A 12519-nucleotide genomic window follows, 5' to 3' on the forward strand; every position below is an offset into this window, starting at 1 on the left:
GGGATTGAGAGGATGAGGGATATGTTCATAGAGGGGAGCTTTCCGAGTATGAGGGCTTTGGAGGAAAAGTTTGGGTTGACGGGGGGAAACAAATTCAGGTATCTATCTGCAGGTGCGGGACTTTCTTCATATACAGGTATCAACCTTCCTGCTCCTACCGCTAAGGGGGATTCAGGACAGGGTAGTTTCCAGAGGGTGGTGAGGAGAAGGGAGCGTCTCGGACATTTATAAGGAGCTTATGGGGTCGGAGGAGACGCAAACTGAGGAGCTGAAGCTCAATTGGGAGGAGGAGCTGGGAGGTGAGATAGAGGATGGTCTATGGGCAGACGCGTTGAGTCGAGTCAACACGTCCGCAACATGTGCCAGGCTCAGCCTGATACAATTTAAGGTTGTTCACCGGGCTCACATGACAGTGGCCCGGATGAGCAGATTCTTTGGTGTGGAGGACAGGTGCGCAAAATGTGCGAGAGGACCGGCGAACCATGTCCACATGTTCTGGACATGTCCGAAGCTTAGGGGATTTTGGTGGGGGTTTGCGGCCGTCATGTCCACGGTGTTAAAAACAAGGGTGGCACTGAGTCCAGAGTTGGCGATTTTCGGGGTGTCAGAGGACCCAGGAATCCAGGAGGAGAAAGAAGAAGCCTTTGCTTCCCTGGTAGCCCAGAGACGGATACAATTAGCATGGAGGGACTCAAAGCCCGTGAAGTCGGAGACCTGGCTATCGGACATGGCTAGCTTTCTCTGTCTGGAGAAAATCAAGTTCGCCTTGATCGGGTCACTGTTAGGGTTCACCCGGAGGAGGCAACCGTTCGTCAACTTCTTTGCGGGAAATTAATCGTCAGCAGGCCGGGCGGGGGAGGGGGTTGTTTATATTAGAGTAGGCGGTCGATAAGGGTGGGACCTGTACGAGAGGTAAACGGCTTTTGCACTATGTTTATGGTTTCATGTATATTGTTTATTTTGTTGTTATTGTACAAAAAATGTTTATTAAAACATAATAGATACATAAAAAACATGGCAAATTAGTAAATTTTACCACAAAAACAAGTGTACAGAAATACAAACAATTTTGTAGATTGACAAAATTCAGTAATGTTTGTTCTTTTAGAGTCTCCACCCAAAGCATTTTGAAGCCAGTGCTGACAACATTTTCAATGATGGGAAGAAAAACAAAAATGCATTCACATCTCAATTACCAATACCTTTAATCAATTTATATAGTTAACCTTTCAATTATAAATTGTTTCTAGCTGTAATAATTTAGGTATTACTACAGAACTGGTCAAGATGTAATGTTCTATGTTCTATGACATTTTATCAATTTATTGCTTCTTTTGCTTATCAAGGACAGTCATTGGAATAAGTTTTTGGGATATTTCAAAGGCGTGGTACAGACCTTTGTCAACACTATAGTCCAATCTTATTTATTGTTAGGATGATCGTGAAGTGGGGCGGGGGAGAAAGAGAAGGGGAGGCGGGGCAGTTTTATGGGATGTGCATTATTACGCATTATTGCACTGATACCTGTGTTTGCAGAAGAATGGGTGCAATCATATCCATGGTTTTTTTGAAGTTGCCAGAATAAAGTTAAATAACTTTACAGGTGATTACACCTCCTCAGAAAATTTGGAACACCTATTTTAACACATCATTTGATAAAACATCCTTGGGAGAGAACAGGGCAAAGTTGCAGGAGTGAACTGAATTATGGTCTTTGCATTTGAAAATGTAACATATACTTCCTAGAAACATCTGCTTTCGGAGGATTGAACCTGTCAAAAGAAGCTATGCCAAGATAAAACACAGCTTGAACAAATAGTTCAAACAAGATTTACAATGGATCTCAAACTCGTTGTACTCTGCACTATTATAGCATTTTGTTTTCCCTCCAGGGCTATATCCATCTATTCTTTTAGTGGAGACAGAAAGTGCTGGCCAGCAGGTCTGGCATCATCTGTGGAAAAAGGAACAGAGTTAACACTGATTCCATATGACTTCTTCGGGAAGCTCCAAAGAAGTCATACGGACTCAAAATGTTAACCGTTTCTCTCTCCACAGATGTTGCCAGGCCTGCTGAGTTTATCCAGCATTTTCTATTTTTGTTTCAAATTTCCAGCATCTGCAATATTTTGCTTTAACTTTTAAGTTGAACCAGGCGAGATTCTGCAACATCTCCACAAATGGCCTGTGACTAAATTAACGACTTGTTTGGAGCTTGAGCAGAGGGAAACATCTGTAACAACTAAAGAACATACTAGTTCCATCAACTACCTCAACACTGAGCAATCATTCTATAGAATTAGCGCAAAGCCCCACAACAATTGCAGATCCTTTTCTCTCCAGAGAAGGAGCATTGTTGGCTACTCTGCCATTAAAAAAAATGATTTGACATGTTATATTGCTCCAAACATCTCAGAATCTATAAATATACAATGAACTATTAATACATACTGGTGAATCTTCTTTGGCCTTACAAACAGTTAGTTTGGGCTAACAGTATGCTTTCGCCTTTTTAGTTATATCAAGTTGAGAGGTTACAGAGTCAAATTTGGTGCACATTAAAAACAAGCAATACAGTTACTGTTACAACATACCAAACTAATTTCAGTGGACTGGGTAAATGGTACAACCAACTTAAGGATGTTAATCAATTATAGAATTATCCAGCCAAAAAGTGTGCATGATGGAATTAATTTTTTTTTTTTTTAAATACATAGGATGGGACTTCCAGTGACGACCATGGAGTGAGTGGTCACACATTTGGTGGGTCCAGGTCGAGGTGGAATTTCTTGGTTCTTTCCCACCCGATTTAGGGGGTGTTTGCTGGTGTGAGGTGCATGAGGACTGAGGAGGTGAAGTACTGCATCGGTGGGGCCAGTTTATGGCTTACCAGACGAGGAGTGTTACAAGTAAGAGGCAGCAGCCCGGATGAGAGCTTATTCGAGGTGTGACACAGGAAAAGATGGCAGGGGTTGCTGGGGCGTCATTGCCCGCCCAGTGGTTTACTGAGCAACTTGTGGAATTTTTCAACACAAAGTTTCAGCAGCAGAGGCAGGAGGCCTCAGAGGACCTGGCAATGGTGGTGGGACCGCTTAAGGCGACTATCCAGAGAGTGGAGCAGAAAGCGATGCAGGGTCTGACACTCCAGAAGGTGGAGGAGTCAATGGCAGAGCATGAAGACCAGCTGGCCTCACTGAAGGCAGGGATGGCGCATGTGGGGGAGAACCATAAGAGGTTGAGGGAGAAGGTGAAGGACCTAGAGCACTGTCCCAGGAGGCAGAATCTCCGAATCATGGGGCTGCCTGAGGGGATCGAGGGAACGCAGGCTGCAAGTATGTGACGTGTATGCTGGAGAAGTTGGTGAGGGAGGGGGTCTTTGACCATCCCCTCTGAGGTGGATCGGGTGCACAGGTTGCTGGGGAGGAGGCGGAAGGCAGTGGAGCCGCAGAGGACGATGGTGGTGTGGCTGCATCATTTTCTTGATAAGGAGAGATATTGAAGTGGACAAAGCAAACTAAAAAGTGAACCTGGGAAGGAAATGTGCTGAGGATCTAAAAGGTGCGGAGTTGGCGAAGCGGCGGGCCAGTTATAATGGGATCAAGGCTGCCCTCTACAAGGGGTGAAGCTTGGTGTGTTGTATCCTGCTCGTCTGCAGGTCACACGCCAGAATCAAGAGTTATATTTTGATACTCCGGAGGAGGCAAATTAATTTATGCGAGACCATGGACTGGGAGGCGTGTGAGGGCACTGAACTTTGGAGGTGCTAAAGTGTGGAATGTGGGTTTACATGATGGACGGATTGCTGTATTTAATGAATATGGGTGCGGAGTGGGTGAGTGTGTTTTCTTGGTTTTAAAAAAAATGTGTTTGGGGGATTTGCGAGTGAAGGGCAGTTGTGGGGAAGGGGGATAGACGGAGGCCTCGAGTGTAGCCATCTTGCTAGCTGGCTGGCTAGTTAATGGGAGTGAAATGGGGGTTTACCTGTGGAAAGTGTGGGGGATGGGTGGTTGGGTTTTCTTTTTCTTTAGTTTATGGGGGGTGGGATGTTGTTGTGGCGCAGTTGGTTAAGAGGAAATGGTGGCGGACATCTTCGGGAGGGCCAGAAGGTGAGCAAGGTGGACCTGGGAGATCTGACAAACAAGGGGTTATGGCTGATTGCCAGGGGGGTGGGGGTGGTTTGGCAACAGCGAGGGATTTGTTGAGGTTTATGTAGAGGCTGAGGGCAAAGGATTTTCGTATTTCTTGCACATGCACCGGGTATACTACTGGACTGATTTTATTTGTTTAGACAAAGAATTGTTGGAAGGAGTGGTTGGATTGGAGTATTCACCGGTTGTGGTCTCTGACCACATGCTACCCTGGGTGGATATTTGGGTGGTGGAGGCTCAAGAGGCCGCAGTGGAAGTTGGATATGTGGTTACTGGCGGACAAGGGGGTCTGAGAGGCCGAGGGTGGGTATCCAAAATAATGTGGAGCTGAATAATAATGTCTCAACACTGTGGGAAGCGCTGAAAGTTGTGCTAAGAGGGGAATTTATACCGATTCGGGCGCACAGAGAGAGAGTAGAGCGGACTGAGGTTGGTGGAGGACATTCTGAGGGTGGACTAAAGATATTTGGTAGCTCCTGAGAAGACATTACTAAAGGAGGTAGAGGCTCCAGATGGAGTTTGGGATGGTGTCCACTGGAAAGTCGATGGGACAATTACGTAGAGCCAGAGGGTGGTTTATGAGTGTGGGGAGAAAGCGAGTAGGATGCTTGGGCATCAGTTAAGGAATCAGAGAGAGGGGGGCTGGAAGGGTGGGATGAGAGGGGCACGGGTGGTATTGGAGCCGGAGAGGTGCATGCGGTTTCTGAGGCTTATCGGAGGTTGTATAACTCAGAGCCACCTGTGGGGGATGAAGTGATGAGGCGGTTTTTGGATGGGTCGGAGTTCCCGAGGGTTGAGGAGGCGGAGGTGCAAGGATTGGGTAGTGTCACTGGCTAAATCATGAGTTGTTTTTCTCTCTCTCTACAGATGCTGCTGGATCTGTTAAGTATTTCCAGCATTTATTTTGTTTTATTGTGAAACAAAACAATGTACAAAGCTATTATCTTACCATATTCAGTGTTGAGACCCCATAGCTTGACTTTATTAGCCTCATATTGAGCCTTTTTCTTGAGACGGCATGCCCTGCAGATAAAAGTATACAATCAGGAGACACTTCGATCACAAATGGTTATTACTAGAAATTAAGTTTGTTATTTGGGAAATTAAGGTGAACGATATCAGTCATAACAAATGAAACCGATTTCCATTTTGAGCATTTTCAAAGACAGCTTTGAGTACTCCAAATTCAGGTATAGCCAGCTAATCAAAGACAGCATTTAAATTGCCAGGAGTAAATACAGCCATTAACATTTTATACATATATTAAACTGTACTAAAATATATATAGATATTTTTGTCAATGGAAAAATCAGTCAAGTTCTTCCTATTGCTGTACCAGGCCTGCCTTGTTGGAATGTCAACATGAGAAGCTCACTCTGCACAGACGTTAATCTATAATTTAATTCTTCTCCATTCCTTGTAATGTGCTACTCAGAGCTAGGCAATTAGTTCACTATTTCTTCCATATATAACCCTGACTTGAATGGACTAGCAAGCTACATTGCACATGAAGCTGCCAATAGCAAGTTTCCTTTTGGAGAGATTTGAATAATAATGTATTTAAATCTCAATCCAATGCATGCAAATCAATAGAGATCTATAAAAATGAAGAATTTTCTTGCTGAATGTTCAATGGCTTAAAAGAATAAATAGCAATAGCTTATAAGCCAGACGCTTGCCAGGTTTGATTCCCAGTCTAAGCGAAGTTAACTGATCTCATCCACAGCAGGCCTTTACAGCCAACATGGATTTGTAATGGGTTGTGGATTTCCAATTAAACTATTTTTGTTTTGAGCAGTAACCAAAGATGGAAACAAAAGAATATCTATGGATATGGGTTATCCAGAAGACAGTCAATAAAGTTCCACCACTATGTAAGCTAAAATTAAAGCACACAGGCATGAAGGCAAATCATTGACCTGGTTAGGAAATTGGTTAGGAGATAGTAGGCAGAGAATAGGCATAATAGCTATGTACTCGAATTGGAAGGAAGTGGCTGTGGCGGCCCACGAGGATCGGTTTTGAGCCCTCAACTATTCTCTAAATTTGGTAATGACTTAGATAATGCAATGGAGAGCCATATATCCAGCTTTCCTAATGAAACAAAGATTGGTGCCAAAGCAAGTTGTGTAGGTGGAAACATAAAATTACAAGTAACATGGATAGGCTAAAGGAATCAGGAAAACTGTGGTGGATGGATTTTAGTGAAAGCCAATTGTGATGTTATCACTTTTGGACCAAAAGTGCTCGTCTCAGTTGGCGCACAGCCTTCCTGGTAGATAGTCGGTCAAAGCTCGCCTGTAGTTCCTTCCTCTTTTCCAGCTTCTCTGGGTCCCCATCTTCTGCATAACTCCTAGCTACCTCCAACATCTCATCTATTACCCTCTGCCGCTCCAACCTCTCCTCTTTGTCCATGCTGGCCTTAAACAAAATCACCTCACCACCGCCTTTAGAGCCTCCCAAACAACTGCCTTCGACACCTCACCTGCACAGTTGAAACCTACATAATTCCTCAATTTTGTCACAGAACCCTTGGTTCCCCCAAAAGTCCCACATCTAATTTCCACCCCGGCCTCTGCGCTACGCCCTTCTCCAGTACCATATCCACCCAATGCGGAGCATGATCTGACACTGCAATTGCCGAGTATTCCGACCTCTTAGCCCCAGCCAGCAAAGCCTTCCCCACCACGAAAAAGTCGATCCGTGAGTATACCTTATGGCTTATGGACTGCTGAGAAAAACGAGTACTCCTGTTCCCTCGGGTGCAGAAACCTCCACAGGCCCACCCCTCCCATTTCCACCATTAGCCCATCCAACGCCTTTGCCCCCCCCTGATGGGACCAGCGAGCGCGGCCATGACCTGTCCAACCTTGGCTCCTGCACCAAGTCCCAGTCCCCCCCCCACTATCAGTTTGTGTGTGTCCAAGTCGGGGATGGCCCTAAACACCTTCTTTGCAAATCCCACATCGTCACAATTGGGACCCGTATACACTTAACAGTACCACTAACCTCACCTCCAGCGCCCCTGTTACAATCCCATATCTACCCCACTGATCTGCCACCACCTTCTCCATCTGGAAACGTACTCTTTTGCTGACCATTACCGCTATCCCTGGAGCCCTTCCGTCAAATTCGGAGTGAAACACCTGACTAACCAAGCCCTTTTAAAGTCTCACCTGGTCCTGCACCCTCAAGTGAGTCTCCTGCAGCATTACTACATCGGCTTTCAAACTTTTATGATGCGCAAGCACCCTTGACCTCTTGACCGGACCTCCTAACCCCTCACGTTCCACGTAACTATCCTAACTGGGGGTCTCTCACCAACCCCCCCCACCCTTCTTATCCACCGTCATCATACTACCAGGGCCTGCCCCATGAGCCCGCCCCCATCCATTATTAACATCGAACCCCTCCCCCCCTCTCCCAAACCCCCCCCCCCATATTTCCTCTCGAAAAAACATCTCCTAGCATCAATCTCCCCCCGCCCCCCCCCCCCACCTTTGCTCGCCTTGCAGGCCCATCGAAACCTACTAACCGGGCTCCAATGGCCGCAGCCCTCCTCTCACCTCACCTCCGTTCACTAGCCGACTTTAGTCAGCTAGCGCGGGTGGCTCCCCCCGCCAAGTTATACCGTCCACTCCCACCCAGTCCCAGAGAAACAAAAACAACAATCCAACCCATACAATTCACGAAAATAAGATATGACCGTTACAACACAGAATACCAATCAACTCAACCAATAACTTGAACTCTGTAACAATGTGGAGAGAAGTAAATTACAATACACGTCAGTAAAAATGTTATAGCATTTTTTTTTAATAAACAATTTATAGAGGTATTTTTGGTATTATAACAACAAAATAAACAATGTACATGAAACCATAAACATAGTGCAAAAGCCGTCTCCCTCCCACCTATATTAACCCCCTACTCCAAGCTAAACTAACCCTCTCCCTCCCCCCACCCCCCCGTTCTGCTGACGATTAATTTTCTGCGAAGAAGTCGACGAACGGTTGCCACCTCTGGGCGAACCATAACTGTGACCCTCTCAAAGCAAACTTGATTTTCTCCAAACAAAGAAAGCTAGCCATGTCCGATAGCCAGGTTTCCGACTTCGGGGGCTTTGAGTCCCTCCAAGCTCATAGTATCCGTCTCCGGGCTACCAGGGAAGCAAAGGCCAGAATGCCTGCCCCTCTTTCTCCTCCTGGATTCCCGGGTCTTCCGACACCCCGAAAATCGCCACCTCTGGACTCAGTGCCACCCTTGTTTTTAACACCGTGGACATGACATCCGCAAACCCCTGCCAAAATCCCCTAAGCTTCGGGCATGTCCAGAATACGTGGACATGGTTCACTGGTCCTCCCGCACATTTTGCACACCTGTCTTCCATCCCAAAGAATCTGCTCATCAGGGCCACTGCCATGTGAGCACGGTGAACGACCTTAAATTGTATCAGGCTGAGCCTGGCACATGTTGCGGACGCGTTGACTCGACTCAACGCGTCCGCCCATAGACCATCCTGTCTCTCCTCCCAGCTCCTCCTCCCACTTGCGTTTCAGCTCCACAGTCTGCGTCTCCTCTGACCCCATAAGTTCCTTGTAAATGTCAGAGACGCTCCCTCCTCCTACCCACCCTCTGGAAACTATCCTGTCCTGAATCCCCCTCAGCGGTAGGAGCGGGAAGGTTGCCGCCTGTTTACGTAGGAAGCCCCGCACCGCAGATATCTGAATTTGTTTCCCCTCGACAACCCAAACGTCTCCTCCAGCACCGTCGTACTCGGAAAGCTCCCCTCTATAAACATATCCCCCATCCTCTCAATCCCTGCTCTCCGCCATATCTGGAATCCCCCATACATATTTTCCTGGGCAAACTGGTGATTATTAAAGATTGGGGACCAGACCAATGCTCCCTCTGCTCCCACAAGTCTCCTCCATTGCCCCCAGACTCTCAGGGCCGCCACCACCACGGGGTTGGTGGAGTACCATGCTGGGGGGAACAGCAGAGGCGCAGTTCCCTACACCCCCAGACTGATGCCCTTGCATGAAGCAGCCTCCACACGATCCCATGCCAACCCCTCCCCCACCACCCACATCCTGATCATGGCTATATTCGCTGCCCAGTATTAGTTACTAAAATTTGGCAGCGCCAGCCGCCCTCTCCCCGACTCCGCTCAAGCATTAACTTCCTTCCTCGCGGGGTCTTGCCCGCCCAAACAAAGCCAGTGATCACTTTGTGGACTCGTTTAAAAAAGGACTGCGGAATAAAGATGGGGAGACATTGAAACACGAACAGGAATTTCGGGAGGACCGTCATCTTCACCGTCTGCACCCTCCCAGCCAGTGACAACGGAAGCGCGTCACATCTCCGAAAATAGTCCTTCATTTGGTCTACTAGTAGGCCAGATTTAATTTAGGCAGCCGGTCCCATTCCCACGCCACTTGAATGCCGAGGTACCTAAAGCTTCCTCCTACTAATCTAAACGGCAGCTTCCCCAATTGCCTCTCCTGTACCACAAATATCTCACTTTTCCCCATATTTAGCTTAGACCCCGAAAACCTGCCAAATTCCCCTTGAATCCTCATGATTTCTTCTATCCCCTCTATTGGGTCCGATACATACAGAAGCAGGTCGTCTGCATATAGCGAGACTCTGTGCTCCCAACGCCCCCCCCCCCCCCCCCAACCCAGCCCAGCCCCTTGAGGCTCTCAGAGCAATTGCCAACGGCTCCATAGCTAGTGTGAACAACAGTGGGGAGAGGGGGCATCCCTGTCTCGTCCCTCCGGTGCAGTCTAAAATAGTCCAATGTTGTCCTATACGTCCATACGCTTGCCACAGGAGCCTGATACAGCAACCTGATCCAGTCAATAAATCCTAACCAGTCAATAAATCCTAATCGCCCAAATCCTAACCGTCCCAGTACCTCCCACAGATAATCCCATTCTACCCGATGAAAAGCCTTTTCTGCATCCACTGCGATCACTACCTCCACCTCCCTACCTTCTGGGGGCATCATGATCACGTTTAACAACGTTCTTACATTGGCCACCAACTGCCTACCCTTAACAAACCCAGTCTGGTCTTCCCCAATAACGTTCGGAACGCAATCCTCAATCCTGGAGAACAAAATTTGGCATCCACATTCAACAGAGATATTGGCCTGTAGGACCCACACAGCTCCGGGTTCTTGTCCCGCTTCAGAATCAGCGAAATAGTGGCCTGTGACATCGTCGGGGGCAGCACCCCTCTTTCCCTTGCCTCATTGAACATCCTCATCAACACCAGCCCCAATATCGCAAAGAACCTTTTACAAAACGCCACTGGGTACCCGTCCGGCCCCGGGGCTTTACCCGACTGCAGACCATCAGACCCTCCACTATCTCTTCCAACCCGATCGGGGCCCCCAGCCCTTCTACCAGCTCCCCGTCAATCTTTGGGAAATTCAGCCGCCCCAAGAAGTGCCTCATCCCCTCCGGCCCCGTAGGGGGTTCCGACCTATACAGCCCACTGTAGAAATCCCTAAACGGCTTATTCACCCCTGCTGAATCTCCAACCAGGTTCCCATCTCCATCATTTACTTTCCCCATCTCCCTGGTTGCCTCCCTCTTTCTAAGCTGCTGTGCAGCATTCTGCTGGCCTTCTCTCCATACGCATAGATCGCCCCCCTCGCCTTTCTCAGCTGCTCCACCGCCCTCCCTGTGGTTAGCAAGCTGAACTCCGCCTGTAGCCTCCACCGTTCCCTTAAAAGCCCTGCCTCTGGGGTCTCCGCATACCTCCTATTAATCTGTAGTATCTCCTTTACCGGTCGGTCCGTCTCTGCCCTGTCCACCTTCTCCCTATGGACCCGTATTGAGATCAGCTCCCCTCTGACCACCGCCTTCAGTGCTTCCCAGACCACCGCTGCTGAAATTCCCCCCGTGCCTTTGACCTGCAGGTAGTTCTGAATAAATTTCCTCAACCGCTCACACCCCCCTTCGTCAGCCAAAAGTCCCACATCTAACCTTCAGTGCGGGCGCTGGTTACTGTCTTTACTAACCTGCGGGTCAACCCAGTGCGGAGCATTGTCTGAGATTGTGATCGCCGAGTACCCAGTGTCCACCACCCCTGCCAGTAAGGACCTGCTCAAAATAAAGAAATCAATCCGGGAGTACACTTTATGCACGTGTGAGTAGAAGAAGAACTCCTTCACCCTCGGCTGCCCAAATCTCCATGGATCCACCCCCCCCCCCCCCCACCCCCATCTGTTCCATGAACCCTTTTAGTTCCTTTCCCATTGCTGGCACCCAACTCGTTTTCGAGCTTGACCGGTCCAAGCCAGGGTCAATAACTGTGTTGAAATCCCCTCCCATGACCAACCTGTGCGAGTCCAGGTCCGGTATCTTCCCCGGCATCCTCTTTATAAACTCCACACCATCCCAATAAGGTGCATACACATTTACTAATACCACCTGCAGCCCCTCCAGCTTCCCACTGACCATAATGTACCAACCTCCCACATCCAAGAGTATTCTACCCGCCTCAAACACCACCCGCTTATTGATCAGGATCCCGACCCCTCTAGTCTTTGAATCTAGTCCCAAGTGAAAGACCTGACTGACCGAGCCTTTCCTCAATCTAATCTGGTCAGTTACTCTAAGGTGCATCTCCTGCAACAGTACCACGTCCACCTTCAGATCCCTGAGATGCGCGAATACACATGCCATCTTGGCCGGCCCATTTATCCCATGAACATTCCAGGTGATCAACCTAGTTGGGGGGCTCATTGCCGCCCCCCGCCGCCGATCAGCCATCACCTTTTTTGGACCCGCCTCCAGCCCATGCTCCGTGCCTTCACCAGCCCACCCCCAGGCAGCCTCCGCCCCCAACCTCCACTCTGTCACTTAGCCCAAGTCCCTCCCTCGTCAGCAGAACATTTACCCCCCCCCCCCCATCCCTCCCAGTAACAACCCTCTGTAACCCAACCCCGTTAACAAACCGAACATATGCACCCACCCCACTGCGCTTCCGTGAGCTAGCCCGCCCAGCTAGCATGGTGGCCCCCATCCCTGGTGCCGGATAGTCTCCCACCTATTGTCGTTCCCCCCCCCCCCCATTCAAACATACTCTGACATCAAACAATCCCCACACAATTGCCCGACAGAAAAACACCAAATTCTAAACAAGCACACTTCCGTCCCCCAACAGCGCAAATGAAAACCTTAACTCACTCATCTCTGCCGCTGGTCCCAAATCAATGCAAAAGGCATTACAAACAGCTTCCACAAAACAAAAAAAAACGAGAAACTTTTTTTTTAAAAACTGATAAACAAAGAAAAATAACATGAACATTGCGGCAAAGTTCAAAAGTTATCAGTCCACCACCAGTCCTTTCCTT

General features: G+C 48.3%; 1 protein-coding gene across 5 annotated transcripts in view; it reads right to left on the bottom strand.

Annotated features, from left to right (window-relative positions):
* The window catches only part of crebrf (creb3 regulatory factor), a 92667-nt gene that overhangs the window by 14836 nt on the left and 65312 nt on the right, over positions 1 to 12519 (bottom strand). For 4 of the 5 annotated variants that reach the window (XR_011948315.1, XM_072512089.1, XM_072512087.1 and 1 more), the window contains one exon: positions 5098 to 5171. Coding sequence is in view for 4 of the 5 variants with exons in the window: in XM_072512089.1 (XP_072368190.1) it covers positions 5098 to 5171 (74 nt within the window). In the remaining variant the exon portion in view is untranslated. Of the gene's footprint in view, positions 1 to 1847; positions 1955 to 5097; positions 5172 to 12519 lie in introns of those variants that run through there. The other variant, XM_072512090.1, reaches the window with a different exon arrangement.

This window comes from Scyliorhinus torazame, chromosome 7, assembly GCF_047496885.1.
Source record: "Scyliorhinus torazame isolate Kashiwa2021f chromosome 7, sScyTor2.1, whole genome shotgun sequence".
In the NCBI taxonomy this organism is placed as follows: domain Eukaryota; kingdom Metazoa; phylum Chordata; class Chondrichthyes; order Carcharhiniformes; family Scyliorhinidae; genus Scyliorhinus; species Scyliorhinus torazame.